Source organism: Camponotus vicinus, unplaced genomic scaffold (assembly GCF_025532165.1).
Source record: "Camponotus vicinus isolate PSW18456_S1 unplaced genomic scaffold, iyCamVici1.0 SCAF_12, whole genome shotgun sequence".
Taxonomy (NCBI): domain Eukaryota; kingdom Metazoa; phylum Arthropoda; class Insecta; order Hymenoptera; family Formicidae; genus Camponotus; species Camponotus vicinus.
Window position 1 is genome coordinate 11,483,042 of NW_028141948.1, and position 21,482 is coordinate 11,504,523.

General features: G+C 30.5%; 2 protein-coding genes across 3 annotated transcripts; both read right to left on the minus strand.

Annotated features, from left to right (window-relative positions):
- Positions 1-3,065: 3,065 nt before the first annotated feature.
- On the minus strand, positions 3,066-8,221 carry LOC145962974 (uncharacterized). The gene is made up of 3 exons (XM_083084510.1): positions 8,160-8,221; positions 4,132-5,764; positions 3,066-3,661 (listed from the first exon to the last, which is right to left on the minus strand). The coding sequence occupies exons 1-3, from the start codon at positions 8,181-8,183 to the stop codon at positions 3,066-3,068; spliced, it is 2,253 nt and encodes a 750-aa protein (XP_082940636.1). The 5' UTR covers positions 8,184-8,221.
- A 2,178-nt stretch (positions 8,222-10,399) lies between these two features.
- On the minus strand, positions 10,400-15,450 carry LOC145962955 (uncharacterized). 2 transcript variants are annotated; one of them, XM_083084478.1, is made up of 7 exons: positions 15,410-15,450; positions 13,523-13,774; positions 12,938-13,211; positions 12,351-12,601; positions 11,748-12,137; positions 10,835-11,058; positions 10,400-10,752 (listed from the first exon to the last, which is right to left on the minus strand). In XM_083084478.1, exons 1-7 carry the CDS (start codon positions 15,410-15,412, stop codon positions 10,668-10,670), a joined length of 1,479 nt encoding a protein of 492 aa, XP_082940604.1. In that variant the 5' UTR covers positions 15,413-15,450; the 3' UTR covers positions 10,400-10,667. The 2 variants fall into 2 exon arrangements, with proteins under 2 accessions (XP_082940604.1, XP_082940605.1); XM_083084479.1 differs by lacking the exon at positions 15,410-15,450 and adding an exon at positions 14,297-14,330.
- Positions 15,451-21,482: the final 6,032 nt, after the last annotated feature.

The window sequence follows — 21,482 nt, forward strand, 5'->3', positions numbered from 1 at the left end:
GCGATTTTCTTTATACAGTCTGATGGCCAAGTGAAAAATATCGTTCTAAATATTATCCTGTAGATCAGACAGCGGAGGATACTTTCATTCGCGACACGCGAGCGAGCCAGGAGAAATGTTGTCCAGTATATCGCAAAATGTGATGCCACTTTTCATTATTATGGAACTCGAGCAGCGAAATCACCATGTGCGGAAATGGATATGAGCAACGAGATGACATAAAGAATGGGACAGAATCATCTTCCACTGCAATACACATTTTACAAAAGAAGGCTGATTTGTAATCGAGATCATCATCTTTTAAAAATTCACGCGAAGGATGCTGTTGAGGAACATCATAAATCAGAGGAGAATAGCGCCAATGGCGATCTTCTGAAATATGTACGTGGTAAGATACAAGAAGCACATCCAAGGATCTTGCATTGCGATTGCATCGATCATGAAATATACTTCCGGTGCTTCGCAGTTTCTCCAGTTTTCGGCTTCGACAGGATCAAATATAATTTGCCAGTACTTTTCCCGCCGTAGTTTTATGCGCTCTAGAACACACGCATTACACCTGGTACGGCTACTTCTCCCAATACAGCCCACGAACGTAGATGAATGTCCGTGTGTAACACGGGCCAATCTTTTCCCCGCATGTATGTTTCGTGTTTGAGCGTTCAGTTTAATGCCTTGCGTTTAATTGCCGTAGATGCAACGTAGATATCATCGACGCTTTTCGTTGTGAAAACGTAGAATTAATAACTACTGTAGCATGAGTTGAACGTCTTTTTTAAACTTCTTTTTAAACTTCAGATAATTAACGTTAATTGCCCGGTTCAACGGCCTCGATTACATCGATATACATGTATCGGATATACTTACATATGCACTATTGTGTGATGATAAATCTCTTTTATTAATTTGGAATATTATTATAAACATTAATACGTGCGTACACAAAAGAACGTTTACGCATTGTCCATATCGAATAAATACATAATTGCGCCTAGTGATCACTCATGTATGACACGTGGATTCATGATAATTCTTCCTGTAAAAGAGGAAACTTTTACTTTACTTATATATACTACATGATTATTTTAGAAAAAGTTAATAACCGTGTTTCTAAACTGCATTATTGTTTCAATAAATAATTAGATGTCAGTCTAAAGTGCATCATTATTTTTCAAAATAATCAGATAATATATACCATACAATATATCATACAGAATGTCCTTTTAATTAAATTTTTATAGGAACTGCCTTTTAATTGCGATTTTTATAACCAATTCTGAAATTCAGAATAACTTTCTTTAAAAGTAAAAATATCGAAGGAAATCATTAATTATACATCTCTCTTATTTTTAATTTCTAATATTACTTATTTCCTTTAAATTTTAAAATTTTATTGAAACATAGTTTATTTTTGCAAGATTAAAGAATATTATATTTTATTACTTATTTTTTATAGAATTGTATTAAATTTTATTATTATCTTCGTTTCAATAGTTAATAATCTGAAAACTATATAAACATGATAATTGAAAAAAGATCGATCCTATATCTGATAAAAAATAATTAATAAAAAAGATATATCCAGTAATTCTTTTTTAAAGTTTCATATTTTTTAAATTTTATGGATTATTTAAGATTTTTATAGTATAATATGCTGTAGTCGTGTTTTAGAAAGTCTTGCTCCATAACTAAAATTTTAAATGAGTAAATTAGATCAAGCTATATTAAATATGAGAAAGGAAATAAGAATACATAAAAGCAGAAAACCATATTTTAGTAATCATATAGAGATTTTAATTTAACCATATTTTAGTAATCATATAGAGATTCTAATTTATATTTATTTTAATTTAAATCATAATTTATTTATAATTCTTTGTTTTATATATAATTATTATTACTTTTAATTAATCTTTATATACAACTATCTTTATTTAATAAAATATATCACCATACACATATTTAAAAGCAAGAAACTTATTTGTAAAATATAATACAAAATTTTTTAGATTAAAAGTTTATGAAACTAATATAATATTTCCAAAATAAGCAAAATTCGACAGGGTTTAAGTTTTAATTAATAAAAAATATGCGGACGTAAAGTAGAAAGATTTATGTCTTTTTTATAAAAACAAGTAATTTATATAAAAACTTAAGGTATAAATAATAATAACGTAATTTGTATAAAAAGTTTCTTATTTGGTTACTTTATTAGTTTACAATAATCCGTATACAAGTTATGATTATCTTAAATTGTGTAAAACTTAAGCACTACGATTCAAAAGGTACCTTTATGAAGTATAAAAATTTGGTTAATTTTTTATAAGTACATTCGCAAAGCCACATGTGTGCTTCGGTTACTACTGCTTTCCCGAGAACGACAAGAAGTATTAATACCAACAGATTCCGATTCTCAGCAAATCAGTAGCGCAGGTACATAATGTAGACATTATAATACATTGCACAAACCCATATTAAATACTATTACTAATATTCGATTGTCGATTATCTTATCGTTTCCTTTAATTGTTTCATGGCACGAAATGTTTTATTCGCGAGACTAAAATATAATTGCCATATAAAGTACAATTAAAAAGAATATAAAATAGAATTATAATTCTTTAATATTTTGAAATAAAAATCGTAAAAAAATTTTTTTATATGATAAATTTTGGATTTGATATCATTACTGGCAACTAATGTATCGTATATTGATCAGTCGTTTTGATTTAACTTTCGTGTTCGATTATATATCAGTTATTTTCGTATTAATATATTTAACATTTTATGTATTTAACTTTTTATTTTAATTTGAATAAAAAATATAATATAAGTCAAAATAGATATCATTGTCAATTAAAAAAAATATAAATTTTTCAAATTTTTATTTTTATCACAATTAGTATAAAATGTCAATTAATAACATAATTATTGCTTTTTAAAATTTCAACTCTTTTTAAACTATAACTCAATTAGCGGGAAAATAAAATTGAGCGATAGAACACGAAAGTTAAGGATTCTCTCTCTTCGTAATTTTTTTCTGCTCTTTATCATTTATGCACAATTCAGTTTTTAATTCTATAATTTTCGAACCTCGGATCCTCCACGATTTGCACACTCTTCACTTTCGGTCGGATTGCTGTGCGTTCGCCGTATTTTACGCTCGAGAGACTTTTCTTGACATTCAAATTGCTTGCTTCATAACTCGATCTTCCGACGTAAGATTCCGTAGGATTACCAACTAGATCTTGAGTATTACTATTTTGTATCAATTGTACCAGTTGTCGCAGCGGACTCGTGGATAATGGCTGTTGATCCTTTAGAAATTGATTACTGCCAAAATCATAATTGGTCGGACGCGCCAATTCTTCTAGACTTCTAGCATATTGAAGGAGATATTGTTGCAGAAGGGCCTTTAGGTTGATGTTTGGCGTAGCATTGGATTGAATAGGTGGTACGCCGTCTACTCTTAAAATAATTACGGGTATCAGAGAGTTTCCGGTTTGCACAAAGGTCGGTCGCACATTGAGAATGGATGCGGGATTCTTGATATACTGCGAGATCGATGGATTATAATTCAATAAGTCTCCATATTGCAGATTTGAATAATTTTCCAGATTCTTGCCGCTTGCGTTAATTTTCTTGGCTGAATTTTTGTGAGCTGAGAACATACAATCGTTAAATAAACATGATTCAATAAAAAAGATTGTGATAAGAAAGAATAATCATTCTTTGTGTTTTTTTCATATTTAATACTTAATTTTGGCCTTAATTTGTTTTATGAAATCATAGTAATATATTTAAGCAGTATATTTAATATATTTTGAAGGGAATATGAAACTTTTCTAGCAGATCATATATATTGTAGCTGTATATGTAGCATAGTATATTACATAAAAATATTTTTTTTATGACTGTTTAACTTCAAATTTCTCTAAATTATATATATATATATTATTATTAATAGATTACTTTTGAGGCCAAAATCATATTGAGCATTAAATATTATAAAAAATAATTACATTTTCTTCCGGATGCTCAATTTTTTTAAACCATTATATAATTATTATGAACATATATTATGATAAAATATAAAGAGATCATAATATATGATATAAAATATTAACTCACTCGATGATATGAAAGCTTTGCTGGGCGTCGTACTTCTCGGAGCGCTCTCCGTGGTGTAAGAATTGATGTACTCCGGATTCGGACTGTTCACCATGTATTTCGAGATCGGTCGTCTCGTCGTTTCGTACCGATTCTTCCCATTTGACTTGACAGAATTTCCCAGCGGCGAAAGAGTTGTCGAATACGCGGAGATTCCGCTGCCGGTCCTCGTTTGCTGCGGAACGATCTGCTTCTGACCCACGAGATTCTGATAGCTCAATCGATACACCTGCTGCTGCGGTAGCCTAGACAGAGACTCGGCCGAGATGAACGGGGTCGGGGGACCGTTGGGTTCCGGCGATATCGGAAATTGCACCGGGCCTTGCGACAATACTCTGTTCTCCGTAGAAACGGACTCGTCGGTCTTCGACGCGTCCTGGGATCTGGCGGCCTGCAATGCCGCCAACGACGAGTACTCGGAGTAAGTTTCATACGTCATGGGCGGCATGTCGGACACTCTACCGTCTGGATACTTCCAGAATATCTTGTTTTCATATCTGACGTTATTCTCCACTGTGTATCTGGGCAAATTAGCGAACGATTCGACGTTCTGTGGGTAGCTAGCTACATCGCCGGATGCAGAGATCGAAGATTCCGTATTCGAAGTAGGTCGAATGTAATCGTGAGAATTCACTTTCGATCGAACGTCAATGTTTTCTAGGAAAGCAGTATCGACGGGATTAGTTGTCGAGGATTCCGTCGAGCTTTGCGCCGAGTAACCTTGCACGTTTATCGCATGCTGACTACTCTGTCCAAAATATCTCTGAGAATTAACTTCGGCGTATGACGGTGAACTTGGTGTGACGTAAGCGTATCGACTTGAGCTGGAGACCGTGTAAGTTTGCGGACTCGGAGTGATATAACCCGTCTCCCTTTCCGCGGAATTTAGCATCAGAGATCGCGGTGTGGTAGAAGCGTAAGCATCGTCTCGATAATCCACATTCGAGTACGTCTCGACGGGAGGTCTCGCGGATGAGGAGAAGCCTCGATATCGCTCCGAGTCGGACGTCTTCGTCAATTTCGTTCGCAGCCCGAATACGGGCTGAGATATCGTCGCAGGATTATAATACTGATAGCCTGCTGGACTCTGGAAGTTCAATCTGGTCGAGTCGTGGTTTTCATATGATCCCTGCTGGGATCTAAGATCCGCGTACGAATCGGGTACTGGTTTCTGAATGCCCGATGATGGTATCTTTTCGATTATGGTCCTCGGCAGGAACGGGCTGATGGATTCCTCTATGGACACGGTGGTTCCGGTTTTCCCGGCGGGAAAGTAGTAATTGTACTTCCGCGGGGCGTGCAGGAAGTTCCGGTCGAAGCCATAACCAAGGTTATTGTTAACGGTGCGTTTCGACTTTTCATCGGCGGTCTCATTATCGTTCGTACTATTATCGAAATCCAGGAGTATTATCGGTGGCAAAATCGGCATAATTTTCTCAACGCTGTCTTGCACTTGCTCCGCACTCTCGCCATTATTTGGATCATCGTCTGCAACGAAACGCTCGACGTTGTCCGAGTCGTTCACCTTGATCTTTCTGCTTTCTGTAGTTTTTGAGTTGCAGAACGTTCCGAGTGCCAATAGAAATGCAGCGATCTGAAAGTCAGGGACATGTTTAAGAAATCGCGGCGAAACGATGTAACAATGTATTGGTCATCGATCTCGATACTACGATAATGGCGATCTTTACTTTCACTTTTCTTTCCTGTTTGTCGAGTACGTATGATTGCTTCGAGGAAATTCCGGTTGAATTTTTTCAAACATAATGAAGCATAACATGTTAAAGAATATAATAGCGCTTGTGTTATTTATCAATATTTCTCTCAATAAGCTAGTTTTATATAATTGTGAAGACGAACAAGTGTATAATTGCAATCTTGAAGGGAAACAGCCAGAGCGGATATGGAAAGGTATTTCTGTAGGGTCAGAGTCAAGTGTGTCGGTCAACATCGTTAAAACAGGTTTCATTCACCGCGCATTTGCAATTTTCACCGCTTTCTTTAAACATTCACGTCGTAACATGATATATAGTTGAAAGCACCGTGCTTTTCATTTAAGAAAAATAACTGTGCAAATAATTATAGAGAGAATTAATAAGAACTTAATAATATTAAAATGATTGTATAATAAGGAAAAACATTAATTAAAAGGATTAGACAAATAGAAAAAAATAATGAACATAACAATTTATTTAAAAATAAATGGAGGGCTCGAAATAAGAAAAATGACATAAAATTTATAAAGAATTTATTTTCTACTAGATTTTATTTAAATTTATTTATATTTATTTATTTTGACGTATATATTTTCGATATGCTCTAATATATAATTTCGAATATCTAATATATATTTAAATAAATATTTAAATATATTTATTTAATAATATATATATTTAATAATATATTTAAATAAATAAAAAGAAAGCTAAAGTAAAAAGGTAAAAGCAAATTGAACATGATATTCATATATTACAAATAAAATTTGAATGACATTTTTCATAAAATCACATCTATTTTCAAACATCGAAAACAGGGTATGTTTTCAAACAAATCGTATCGATCAAGCCCCTTCCCATGATTTTCCGAATGTAACCATGCCGGCTGCTTCGAGCGCTGCAATTCCGGCGTTAATGACCCAATAAATATTCAGTACGCGACATGAATGAAGAAGGATGAGCGCGCGATGCGTCGAAAGCAACCGTTCATCAATGCGTCGTTCGAATCGAAATTGACGGCAGTTGAAATGTAAAAACACCAGCGACATGTTGCAATCGAGGAGATGGCAGATTTCACGCCGATCTCGCGACGTCTCGATCGTTACGTCGATGCGAAACCGCACGTTACCTAATGCCGAAAACCGCGGTCGGATCCCCTCGCGATGAATAATCGAGAGAAAGAGAGAGATCATGAATCCCCAATGGACTTTCACTGACTTACTCAAGAGCACATCTGCCGTGGCTACTTTATCGTCGCCTCCTCATATCGCGACTGTGCGACGTAAGAAAAAATCCGAGGCACTTTCACCGTAATTATCCGATCGAGTCCAGGAAACGTTTGTGTGATGATCAAGAAAAAAGAATTTTTCGAGGCTTATCATACATTGAAAAATGACAGGGGATATCGGTCGCCAAATTTCTGTTAAAATATTCCCCACAGATATTCAGTATTAAAGCTTCAATCGAAGAGATTAAATTTGTGTAGAACAGCTGCAACAGGGATTTTGTGCGATCAATTCTGCCAATAACGTATTATTCACGCGCGACTATCAGTTTTTCGATTGTATGTACAGCATTGGTGACGTTTATCGTGAAAAATGCAATTTCGTTATAATTATAGAATGTTTTATTATTAGGGATTATTAATAGAGTATTAGTAATAGATAATATAAGTATAGTATTAGAAATTAATATAAGTATAGTATAGTAAGATTAGTAAGATAGTATTAGATAATATAAAAAAATACTATTTTTTAATTATCTTTGCTCCAATAATTTTTGTGAAAGAAAAGAGAAGAATAAAATGTTATAGTGAAAAAATATATGTATATGTATTACGACGCTGGCAAAAGAGTGCAAAAAAGAGAGAGAAAAAAGGCGACCTTGTTTTTACATAATACTTTGTATTTTATCATATTAATATAATGTAGAAAAATATAGTATCTTTAGAAAAAAATTAATATTAATTAAAATAACTAATGGAAAAATAATAATAAATTTTAGTTTTATTAACGAAACGTTACTTTACTTCATTGTTTTTAATTACAGAAAAATACAGAGAATAAACGTAAAAAACCATATTTTTATTAAATATAATGTTTGATAGATTGTGACACACATATGTAATTAATTCATAATACATTACGATAACGAACACGCTACACATTAATGAGCATTAGTGTTATTTAATAATGTGTAATGAAACGAAGATGTTAAAGAAGAGGAGTTTCCTGTAGGACATTAAATACCGGAAGCAAGTTTGATTCAAGTACTTACATATACTTTAGAGACAAGACTCATGACGGCCGACCTTAAACCTGCTGGCTTGGCGAACTTGTCGTGTATGTTTGATACTGATGAAGCTGAGGCCAGAACATCCCACCTTATATGCCCTCGCTCCTGGTGTGAGAGAGATACCATCATTATAGTTTCACCACAAGCGAAACGAAGCTATTCGCGTTCGATACGGGAAGACACCTGCCAGTAGCGTAGTGATTTCTGACAGACCAACGCAATGATCACGCAACCCTTTTTCTATTGCGCAAATTAATATGCCGCATACATATCATATTTTAAATTTAAACTAAAAAGGTCAGTCTCGAATCTCATAAAAAAAGAGATGTCAAGAATGTCCCCGATCGTTTATTAGCGAATATGTTAATCTAAAATACATCTAAAATACTCTATATGAAAAACAGAATTCAGCCGTCTTCGAAAAATTACGTTATTCATAACGAACACATCCCATATATTATCATATATTTAAAAGTATAATGTATATGAAATGCAGCGCACATTTAATTCCATTTTAGCTTGAACATATCGCGGAATGTATCTGCAGAAAAGGCCAGTAAATTATGCATTTATGAAAAAGAAAGCATCTCCCGTGTGCATAATGCGGAATTAATGACAAAGTGGCAATCAGAATTTCAAGCGGTTGAATTCGGTGCGCCTACACCGTTGAACTCGTCTCCGTGGCATCGGCTTTCTCATATAAAGGACTCTCTGCCGATATGCAGCTCGCGTAAATTCTTACAAAAGCGTTCCTTGACATTAGATACCTCCCATAATGTATAACTTCTTAATATCAACGCAGTTCGTTTCAGCGAAAATCGCAAAACTGTCATAAACCGACATAAACTGTCAACGCTGATCAATAATTTTAAGTATACGCTCTTAGACATACTAATCGCCGATAAAGAACTTTATCGTTTTCACATTTTCAATCGGTGTAATAAACTCTTTATAGTTGTACAAGCTATATAATCTTCTGATCTATCTTTTCTAATAATAGCATAATAAGTAATTTAATTTTTGCTCTTTATTTTTTACATGATTCATCACTATTTTAAATTGACTTTATCATCCTAATATAGTTTTTACGATGAAGTTATGTACAGCAGATTTTATATATATATACATATACATATATATTTTTCTTTGATCTTTCTTTTGTCATAGAATAAATTTGTGTAAAAATAAGACCGATAGAATCTTGAATCTAAAATAATTGCACTATGAAAAGTGGTTTAAATTTATTGATAATTTTTATAATATCAAAAGAATTAATTATCTAATATTTTTGAATGATGTGCTCAATGAATCAGATATTGAATATCAAATAAATCAGACATTGAGATCAAATAATATTTTAATTAATATTATTTACTTATCTAAAATTTATGTTGCCTTATCTAAAATTTTTAATATTAAAAAAAAACAATATTATTTATATTCAAATAATTATTTATATTTAATATACAAATAATTAAATTATTTATATAAATAAAAATAAATATTTTTTAAAAATAAGTAACAATATTATTATTATTTATGTGTATTAATTTTTAGGTGTTTGTTATTAAAATCGTTTTCGTATATCATGTATAAGACAAAAAACGACGAAAGTATATTATAATGACAAGTTAATAGAATTAAATTAAAAAATATGTAATTAAAATAGAAATAAAAGAAAAAATGTATAAAAAATCATTATTATTTAAAAATAAAATTGATAATATTTGTACAAGAAAGCAAATTTAAGTGATTTATAGTAATAATGATTATAGTGGTGATAAAATTTAATAATCAATTTATATTAAAATTATTTTAGATTTCTGATTAAATTATTTGTAAAAATGTAAAAATTGTTGTTGTAAAAATTAAAAAATATATATTGAAGAAACAATAAATAATTGAATGCAAATAATAATAAATAGAAAATGTCAATATAAAACAATTTAATTTCTTATTATTTAATTATAATTATATAATTAGTATATACTTATATATGTCATTTTATTACATATTATTTTATTAGAAAAACATACAAATACGTCTGTATTCTATCAAAAATAAAAAGCGTATTTTAAAAAATAAACAAAAGCATCTATCTAATTAATTAATATGTTAATGTATATTAATTATATAAAATAATTATTTGTATTACTACTAACACTTTCATATATTTCTACAAATCTACAACTTGAAGAGAAGGTTTCATCAGTTTTTTTTCTTTCAAATTTTATTGAAAAATATTAAACACGAGATACGCCGTTTACTGAGCGTGTCCCTACAAACATTAAAAGAGAACAATATAAAAAGTTGCGAAATCTCCAATGAAAGACTAGATGCGATGATGCCGCTGATTTTCATTTCCAGTCAGCATATCTTCGTCCGCAAATATGCCTCGGTCGTCATAATTACTAATAATCATGTTTTTATGCTGTACTGACCCTTGTGTATGACATTTGTCAATTGTCAAATCGCTTACAGAGATTCTCGTCATTCGGATTTGCGCTTCTTAAGTGCAAAATTTACTTTTGACGGAAGAAAACCCCCTTCCAGTTTTATTGGTCTTTCTACGTACCTAGAATTGTGACAAATTATTAAAATATTAAATATTTTTATAGGTATTTTAGCATTCCTGTGATTTATTTTCGCTATTATACCTGGCGGTATCTTGTGCAGCGATGACTTTACTCGGAATATATGTATCAAGTAGCGACCTTGGCTCTGTGGACAAGGAATGATCTTGCACTGACAAGGATTGATCTTGCACCGGCAAAGATTGTTCATCTTCCGTGGAAACAGGTTCCAATTGTGTAATGCCGGATTTGAAGTCTTGTGGAGGCAATTGCGGTGGCACGAAGTGAGTCTTAGGTTCTTCAGGCACCTATCCCCAGAATATGTTTAAATAAAGTTAATACTTTTATATCGTCGAATAAGCTAATTAAAAGAGAATCTCAGAATTTACAAAATACGCAAAACATATTTAAAATATATAAATATAATATAATATATATAATATAAATATAATATAACATATAATATAAAATATCTCTAAGATATTTCAGTTTTTATATTTTAGAACGCAATAAATGCTTCAGTAAAAAGCAAAAAAAGGAGTTACTAAAATAACAAAATGTATAATGATTCTCTTACTACTTCTATAAGAGAGATATTAAAGTTTTTTTTATGAAAAATAACACACGCTTTCCATCCATTAAAATGCAAAAGTGTTAGAGATTAAAAAACTTACAATATATAGTATAGCATATAATAGCATATAATTAGTATTGCACAGTAAAGAAACTAATTAAATTATGTTAATTAGTTAGAAATGTCATTCTATTAATGATATGGTTCTCGTAATTTGAAATTTTAATTACAACCCTCTTTGACAAGTTAGAAGTTAAAGTATTATGTTTGTATAAAACTATCAATTTCATTATAAAACTAAACTCTAACTTTTTATCATATCTAAAATATATATTATACAACATAGTCAAAGTTATAAATTATTCTGTTGGAATAAAACGACAATTTTATGGCAAATTTATTTCAATCGTCTGTCGTACAAACCTTAACATAATTTTGTGGAGGATCTTGGCTGATTTGCTCCTGTACAACTTTTTTTGGCGCTTCGGAGACAATCGTCGGTGTAACGTACAATTGTTGGGTTTGATATTGACTCACTTGTCCAGGGAGAGAATTATCTTGAATGTATGCTGGTAAACGAGCATAAATATCGCTGTAAGCAGCGGCAGGATCGGTGTAAACTATGCCAGGCTGCGTGTAAACTAACTGCTGTACATATTGTGGTTGCGACGGCGTGATATAAGCTTGCGTGTGCAATAGCGTCTTTCCTTTAGCAGGCGATTGTTGGGGTTGCACGTATACAGGCGTCGTCAGCAGTGTGGATAAATTAATCTTCTTTGACGTAATTGGGACAGTATTAGATCCTTTCGATGCCTGAAACATTTATAATTATATGATAAATTCTATAATTAACGTACCAACAATTTCAAATTTATATAAAAATACTACAAATTTATTTACTTATAACGCAGAAAAAAATTTAATTCTTTTCTTATTTTATTAAAATCATCATATTGCAATATTGTGATTATAATTATTTATATAATAATTGCGTGCGCTGGGTTCGAAAATGCGAATTAAGCTTACTTTGGTCCTTGTTGGCACAAATGTTGTTGGCACAATTGTAGAGTAAGATGTTTTTGCAGGAGAAACCAATTGTTTTTGATTATATACGGGAGCGTATACGGGTATGGAAATTTGTTGAGCCGCATTGTTGGCTAACTGATGTAACGGAGGTTGCACTAATCCGGGACTTTTTCCACTTGCCAGAGAATTAATATTCAATTGGGGGTAATAAGAAAGCAGCTGAGTCACCGGAACATCGAGATAAACAGGTTCTGCAAATAAGAAAGCGCATTTGAATATCAAAGTTATTTGCAATATATATATTTAATAAAATCAGTCATTTTATTTTCATGAAATATTTTACTCGTTTTAATTTTTAAACAATAGAATTTTTAAATTTGAATACTGTAATATTTCACTTTTATTCTGTTACAAATTTATTAATATATAATTTTAGATATAATCGGGAGATAATCAAAATACCTTCTCACATTATTGTTTTAAAATATTGTTTTAAAATATGCTATATAAACAATTAAATAAAAATAATATATAACATTAGAAAAATATTTTATGTTTCTTAAGCACATTTTATATTTAGTTTTTACCTTTATTAATGGCTTTTGTGTACTTTTCTGTGATTGCTTTCTGTTGAATACTTTGAACGTGATTGCCTACCACAATTTCTGGTTGATAACTTAATTTTTGAGATTCGAAGGCAACATCTCTCGCCGGTATTTCTGTTTGCTGTTGATATCCCCCGTATATATTGTAATATTGTATTGATGGGATATTTTGCTGTGGCAAAATTTGGCTTGGCTGCTTATACTGCACTTCTTGTACAGCATATTGATTAGGTTGAATATATTCTTCGGGTGGTAGCTAATAACAAAAACAAAATAAAGAAAATAAAAACTTCAATAAATATAAAATAATATTGTTTTATAATAAATGTGTAATATGTTATTAGAAGTAAATACGTATTATCTGATATAATTTTTGAATATTATATAAAAAATATTTCTTCTATGTATATTTTTCAATGACAATATATATGATATTACAAAATCCATTTATATTATAATTTTTATAAAGATTTGTTGATAAGGAAACAATATACAAAATAAAAACATAAAATAAAATATACAATATACAAAATAAAAATTTATGTTTTAATTGACTTAATATCTTACGCTATATTTTACATCTTGCAGTCGCTGAGGCTGGCTATATAATTCGGAATTACTATCCAAAGTACTATATTGATTCGGTATTTGATATTGCTGCTGATTGGATTGGACGGCGTATTTCGTTTCATCAGTCTGGATATTCTCGTTCTTAGCTTTATTCTCAGCCTTCAGATTATCCCTCTCTATATCTTCTAGATTAATTTTCTTCTCGGCATATGCAACCGTTACGAGCAGACCCAATATTAAATAGACTTTCTGTAATCAAAAGAGAAAGTTAAAATTGCTATCGATTATCAACGCATTTTTCTTTCTCTTCCTCTTTTTTTAATTCCACATCTAATTGTCCATAAATCTGCAATAATATATAGATTATTAAGTATAAGATTACTTTAAAAAATTAGCTTATTTCAAAAATTAAAAAAAAAATGAATTATTTTTCTGGAGGCATAAAAAAGAAATTTTTCTATTTAAATGTTTTAAAAGTTTTGATAATATTTATATTAATTTAATAAAAGATAAATTATTTTATTAATTTCAATATAATCCGTTGTCGAAAAAGTGAGATTATTAATTCATAAAAAATATTTTTATCTTTTATTTAAAATAAAGTCTATAGAAATTTAACAAAGTTGTTTTGCAAAAATATATTATATGCATAAAATAAAATTAAGTATTACAAACAATGAATAAGCAATGATAATCGATTTACTGATATACATGAAGCATTCATTCGTTATCGGCTAATTACATTTATTCGATTTTTTGTTGATCGTTTACCATTATCGTTTCCGGCAAAAACGTATTTGCACACTTTCACTGCACGCGAAGTTCTGGGTCAAACATCCGGTATGGACCACTCTTATATAGATTGTACTGCCCCGCCTCTCGGACAAGGCAGACCACACTTCCCCCGACAAGTGTATCATCAAACTCACACAGGTATATACATCTTTCTCCTTCTTTTATTCTCCATAACTGAATTTTCACACATTTTATAATGCCATGTATCAAGAAGAAGCTATACATAATAGCTATTTTAGAAATACTAATTGCCATTACTTGAGAAATGATTACTTTATGTGAGCGAAAATAAATGTGTAAAACTCACAAGATTCATTGTTTATTATTTATTAAAAATAATGATTTATTTATCATAATTTATAACTTATAATAATAATTTATAATTTATAATTTATAATTTATAATTTGCCTGATTATACTTGCAATTATATTTTGTATATGATATAACTTTAATTTTTTAAATTTATATTTTTGTATGGTGTAATACTATCAAATGGTTTTAAATTTTTTTATGTAAAATGTGAAATATTCTTATTAGAAATTAATAAGCAAATAATTATCATTTTATTATATATCTTTTAATAATTAAAATTAAATTTATAATTTACATTTACAAAAGATTATTTACAGATGTCAATTTTAGTGTTATATATATATATATATATATATATATATATATATATATATATACTTACTATATATATATATATATATATATATATATATATATATATATATATATATATAGTATATAAGATAGCTTACAAAATTATATAAATTTTAAACGTTTTTGATAAAATAGAAAGTTTTATTTAATAAAATGTATTTCTTATATCGTATATAGAAATATATAAATAAAATTTTCTTGTTTTTATTATATTCAAAAAAATTTTAATTTATAAATTTAATCAATACATATATTTTCTTAAAAGAAAATTTATGAGTACGTTTTCATCTATCTATTAAATAACTCTGTTCCAGAATTCTGATCCATTTTTCTCTACATTATGCATTTTTTCACAACAATTATATAATGATATTATCTCATTGAATTATTCAAATAGAAACATTTAAAAAGCATATACTTACCATGTTGCAAATATACCAAAAAATACAAACACGACACAAGGACCTAGCTCTACTCTATAAAACCGAAGTAGATATGTGTTCTCTTATATAGCCTTTACCCCTACCCGCTGCAGCCCCTGTCGAGTAACACTTCTCTTCTCGATTAAAGCGTGTGTGATAATCCGTGTCGGCCGTGGATCGCGTAAAAGAGTATGGTCGCGATTCGAGTAAAAGTGAAGATATTCAACAAATTACTTCCTCGCCGTTTCAGGACATGTAACTGGATCTCACTTCACAGGAAGATTAATATCTCAAAAACTTAAAAATCATAATATAATATATGTTAGAAATTAATTTTTATATCTTTTCAATTATTTTAAAACAATGAGATAATAAAAAATGTATTCTTAGTAATAAGATATTATGTAATTATAAAAGCTAAATGTTTCGAAAAAATATATATAGTTTATATTAATGTTTATTATTAAATTTATGCAAATAGAATAATTCCATTGAGTAATTTCAGACTTATACTTTCATGTACGAAACATTCTCACATTGTATAGTGCAAAAACTCATAAAATAAATATCATAATTTTAAATGATTGATAAGTAAGATAATGTTATTTTACTTGGAATGGATTTTATTTTGCATTCATTAAATGGAAAACTAATCTTTTTATAGAAAGAGAGACACGACATCTTCGTCACGTCGTTAGGACAAAATTAACAGGAAGAAAAAAATCGGTTATTAAATCGCAATCTGCTAAGAACGTGATATATCATTGAAGAAATCAAGATAGAACTTCATGAACTTAATCATTATCGTCTTCTACACACAATCGTAGCAAGCAGTAATCTACAGATCGCACTAAAGTGCGTTAATAAACTGACGATAGTAGTAAAACTATCGGCATTAAAAATCTCCGCGTAAATCGCTTCCAGTTTTTTGTCGTCATTAAACCGTGATAATTATTGCGCTAGCTTATTCAGTGCATTAAATTGCTAATTTACTAAGTCAATGCGTTTTATTCCTACATTTGATAAATAAAGCTTACAATGGAATATGCTATATACTAAATGAAAAAAACTTAAGCGTATCTAATATTTCAAGAGTAATTTTAAGAGAAAGTACATTAAAGCTTTCGAGATTGGCACTTTCATTTTTCTTTTAATTTTAATGATTACCTTGTTTAATAAAATTTTAAATTCTTTTGGTATAAAAAATTTAATCAATTTTATAATACTTATTAAAAGTTAATACTATGTCAATTCAACTTCAGCGATTTTTAAGTAAATACATGTAAATAAATAACTAAAATAAATGTAAATAAATAATAAAACATTGAATTAAAACAATTTGAATTAATGTTTAATCGAGAATTCTAATTTATGTTTCATTATGATCAAGATATGTCATCAAATATTTTTGATACAATCTGCTGTTTATTAATTCAGACTCTGCGTAATGAGAAACAAACGCTAACGCCGGTGTCGAACAATGGAGAGAATGATCGATGTCTCGCAGGAAGCGGCGGTTTCCGATTATTGAACGATATAATAGCGTACGCACTTGTGGAAAAGCGGATTATTCTCACCACTGCATGTCTAATAATCGCATGCGAGATTGAGCTGTGAGATCTGGACACGCGATCTCGTTGTCCAATTCAAAAGCGGTGATAAATCTTTGATATTCATGTAAAACAGACAAATTCCAAAATAATTCGTCGAAAATTATTCTGATAATAAATTTATATATATTTTTTAATATTATTGTACATTTAATCAATATTTTATACAATTATATTTTTATATAATTATTCTCTACATCTTTTATAATTGTACCCTCCTTGCAAAATTTACATTCTAATTAAAATAAAAATATTTATATATAATATATTTAAAGTATATTATATAAAGTATGAACACAAAAATACATCACAATAAGTTATTAATTATGATATCTTATGTTAATTATGATCTCTTATGTTTAGAGAATTTGCTGCCTAGGTAATATTTTATTTTAAAAGATCAATGATCGCTAATCTAATCTTACGTATGAGATCAATGATCGCCTATCTAAGCTTACGTATCTTAAAATTTTCAAGATTATCTAACAATGAATCATTTTTACTTTAAATGATTAGTGAAAGTAATCCTAACAATAGGTGAGACTATATTACAGAAGAGCGTAAAAGATTGCATTGTATATTCATTCATGCTGTTTATTCGATTGAAATCAAATAATGGCGGTTAACCGACAAGTCATCCAAGCGATCGTTTATCACGACAATCGCGTGGTAAAATGTTTCTGAAAATTCATAAACGGAAATTGCTCTCTCTCTCTCTTTCTCTCTGTCCCATACTTTATTCTGTTACAGACAATGGAGAATAGGATCAAGAGGAATGAAAAGAAGGAGAGAAGGAAACTGCTTTTCTTGCATAGATTTCTGACAAAAATGGTTGATCGATGTAATCGGGAGTCACGGAAGGGAAAGGATGGAAAGGAGATCTCGTAACGACTCGCGATCTCTTTGTTGATCTCCCTCTCTCTCTCTTTCTCTCTCCCTCTTTATGCTAAAGTCAAGACGTTCCATCATCCCGAATCGCACAAAGAACCCTTTTCTCCGACATTTTTAGGTATATTCCAAAAAGGAAGAAAAGACTGAGAAAAACCAGGACTTCCTAGGTTGACCATAGATATGGATGGCAATCTTACATATCAATCGTGCGCTGCTCCAACAAATGATTGCCGATGCGGCTGCACTTAGGATAAAAATTAACTGCAATTAAAACGGAAAACTTTCTCGATTGGCGTTTATATCGCTTCGGGATAGAAAGGAAGAATGAAAGAAACGTGCGAGAAAAACGAGGAAGTGAACTGAAGCGACGATTAAACGAGTGCAACTTCGCTTCTGAAAAGCGACAAATAAAATGCAAATATTTGACCTTTCTGGTTGATCGCTTTCACGAGTTCAATCGCCGGGTTCGCTTACGATCATCTGTTTATCGAGCGATCTGTTAAATTTTTTATATTCGCCTGAGTTGACCACACTGCCAGTCGCTTTCGAAATCCTCTCGATTGATTATACGAACATAATGTGCAAATAAACATACTAATTTGCATATTTCTCTCTTAAAATGCGACTCAATCGGGAAATCAATGTATAATGCAGATACTAGAAAACATTCGTTCTCAATTAACAAAGTATGCTTTTCTTCATGTACTTTTTTATAGTATTTTGAAGATGCTGCATTTAATTAATTAATTTAATTACTTTAATTATTAATTTTTTTCTATTATTGTTTACAATTTTTAGAAAGTTAAAGGTTTAAAACTTTCTATTAATAGAGAGCTGTAAATATATAATATACTGAATTTATTACTTAGTTATATAATAATAGTTTATCAACTTATTGAAGAAGAAAACAAATAAAAAATAAAACAAGATATTTAAAAATTGTAATGAAGATAAATATTGTATTTTGCGTGTAGCCTTCTGCTCGATTCAAAGGAATAGAGCGAGCTGGACATAGAAAAATACCAAATAAAGAAAATAGCTCTCTCATGCATTTTCTATATAAATTAATCTGAGTATTGTGACATTTTTTTTCGATATAATGTATTTCTCGGGGTCGGGGAATGCAAATAATGCTTGTCATGACATGTGACGGCTCGTAAACATAAAGAGAAAATAATGCTTCAGTTGCAGTAATGAATGTCCGCGTACACATGCGTGCACACTTTCTACCATACATTGTCAAAAGCTGCAGCCTCGTTTTCCAGAATTTACATCGACGTACTCTCAGCGAGTCGAGTCAACCGCGCCTCTCTCGAGCTTTCGGGTCACCGTGTATGTTACCGATCGATATCAAGTCGCTGCGAGAAAGTAACGGGCTTGGTCCATCCGATTTTATTTTAAACCATCGGCATACTTGCGCGCGCACGAGAATGCACAAAATAAAATAAAACAAAGTGCGAAGCTCTCACTCACCTGCCGCGATGTACGTTCACGCCAGGATTGGCAGTAAGATACATTGCACCCCGCATGAACTACGCAATTTTGTCAAATCTATTGATTCTACTCAAATAATTGGAAGTTACAAGAGACGAAAAAAAAATTCGCGTTTATCTTGTGAGGTTTAAGTCATAATTTAAAAAGTGTCCAAGAATTTTATAGAAAGATATTTTATATGATTTCTGTTAAACATGTTTTAATTTTTTTACAAATAATAAAAAAGAAAGCCTAGCTCTCTCTTGTGTACGATTTCAAGTTTACAAACTACCAAAAATGTATAAAAATTATATAGAAATATAATTTGTGTTGGACATTTTTTTATAATTTAATTATATTATATTAAAAAAAATATTTATATATAATTTTTCATTAGCCCTAATTTTTAGAGTAAAAAGATTTCTGGAAAATCTTGAACGCATCTGCAAGAAAAGTGTGAATGAACAAATATTTATAAATAGCAGTAATAGTTAATGACAGTCAGGTAATAAATAATAATGTATTAATTAATCAACCAAATTTTCTTTTATCTCACTTGCGACTTTTTGTTACGCCGGGCCTGATTCGAATGGACTGATCTCGGAGACTCACTTCTCCTTTCCTTTCGAGGCCGGCACGCCTCGCAGTCGGACGAGCAACCGGACATTGCCATGATCCGGATCTCTTCCGCTCTCAGATGCCATGACCGTGACTCATGTAATTCCCCTTAAGACGAGAGAAGCGACCAAAATTTCAAACGATCAATTAGCTTCGCCTTAAGAAGATGCGGCCGTAGCAGAATTAATTATCAAGTGCAAGATTAATTACAATGGTGCCAGTAGAGAAATGCGGTGCGTTGTTCGATGATTTTACAGGATTTCGAGATAAAATTGCAACTATTCATTATGCATTATCGTGATCTGTCTATATATTATAATTATATTCCTTTTAATTTTCAACTTTCCACGAATATATCTATTCTTTAATAATAATACTATATTTTTCGTAGTTTTAAATGTACCGCTTTAATTCAATAATAATTAATTAAACATAAATATAAATATTTTATAATCTAAATAAATTTATTATTTAGAAAGCTTGCATATTTTTGGTAAGATGTATTAATACCTGCAATATTGCAGATATAAAAATAGGAAATACTTGCTATCATATATGCATTAATTATCGAACGCATAAAGCGTATTATCTTAATGATACGGTTCATTCTTGAAGCCGTCACGTATAAATTTCCGTACCTTAATCCGTTAAATTTTCATGTACATCGCAGTTTATAATGACATGTGTGTATAATTACTTCGAAAAGAACATTGCAGGAAAAGAAGTCAAGAACCGGTCGCTCATCAAACGAAAGTAAAGTACGAAGATAAACGCGAAAGGAAAACACCGGTCCGTTGTACAACGAAGAGAAAGGAGTACAAACATCAAAGGATGCATAAAGGATCGTTTATTGTACCAGAATAATTATAAAACGAGTATTTAAAATCGCTACGTATACATGTAGGTCGTGAGGCTCACAAATAGATCCGCATTGTCAAGTACGATGCGACATTATGATTTCCCGACTTCAAAAAAAACTTGTCATGCATTCTAAAATACTAACATTGCTTTTGTGAGAAGAAAGCTCTTTTCTTCTTTTACATTTCGTAGATCTTAACATGCATCTCTTATGCTCGCATTTTCATCGTAATATAAAAGTGACATATGCAGAAGAAAGTATCAAACAGGATCGAGAAAGGTGATATAAGTATAATCGTATCAAGTGGCAATCTGTACATCTGCAAGCAAGCCTTTCATTTAGTGACTAATGCGAAAGTAAACCATATAGAACATCGGTGTCTATTAAGTTGTCGAGACTTGCAGCTATCAATAATGTTAGACACTCTTAAATTTAAAAATAGATTTGATTTGATAATAAATCAATAGAAATGTATGAAATATAAATGTGTATTTTATATATTACTATGTAGTATGTAAAAAATATGATTTAATTCATTTTTTAAAATGTGAAAACAATGCAAAATTTATTTTCTTATTTATTATCTTAGAAACATTTAAGAATATCAAGAATTTTTTGCGAA

What these genes read in the sequence shown, in the direction of transcription:
- LOC145962974 (XM_083084510.1), bottom strand. Translation starts at nt 8,183, where the DNA reads ATGAGTCTTGTCTCTAAAGTATAT. An exon ending in GTCTTGTCTCTAAAGTATAT is followed by an intron (nt 5,765 to 8,159) that starts GTAAGTACTTGA and finishes CCTGACTTTCAG; the next exon opens with ATCGCTGCATTTCTATTGGC. An exon ending in CAAAGCTTTCATATCATCGA is followed by an intron (nt 3,662 to 4,131) that starts GTGAGTTAATAT and finishes GTATGTTCTCAG; the next exon opens with CTCACAAAAATTCAGCCAAG.
- LOC145962955 (XM_083084478.1), bottom strand. An exon ending in TGCAAGATGTAAAATATAGC is followed by an intron (nt 13,212 to 13,522) that starts GTAAGATATTAA and finishes TTTTGTTATTAG; the next exon opens with CTACCACCCGAAGAATATAT. An exon ending in CACAAAAGCCATTAATAAAG is followed by an intron (nt 12,602 to 12,937) that starts GTAAAAACTAAA and finishes TCTTATTTGCAG; the next exon opens with AACCTGTTTATCTCGATGTT.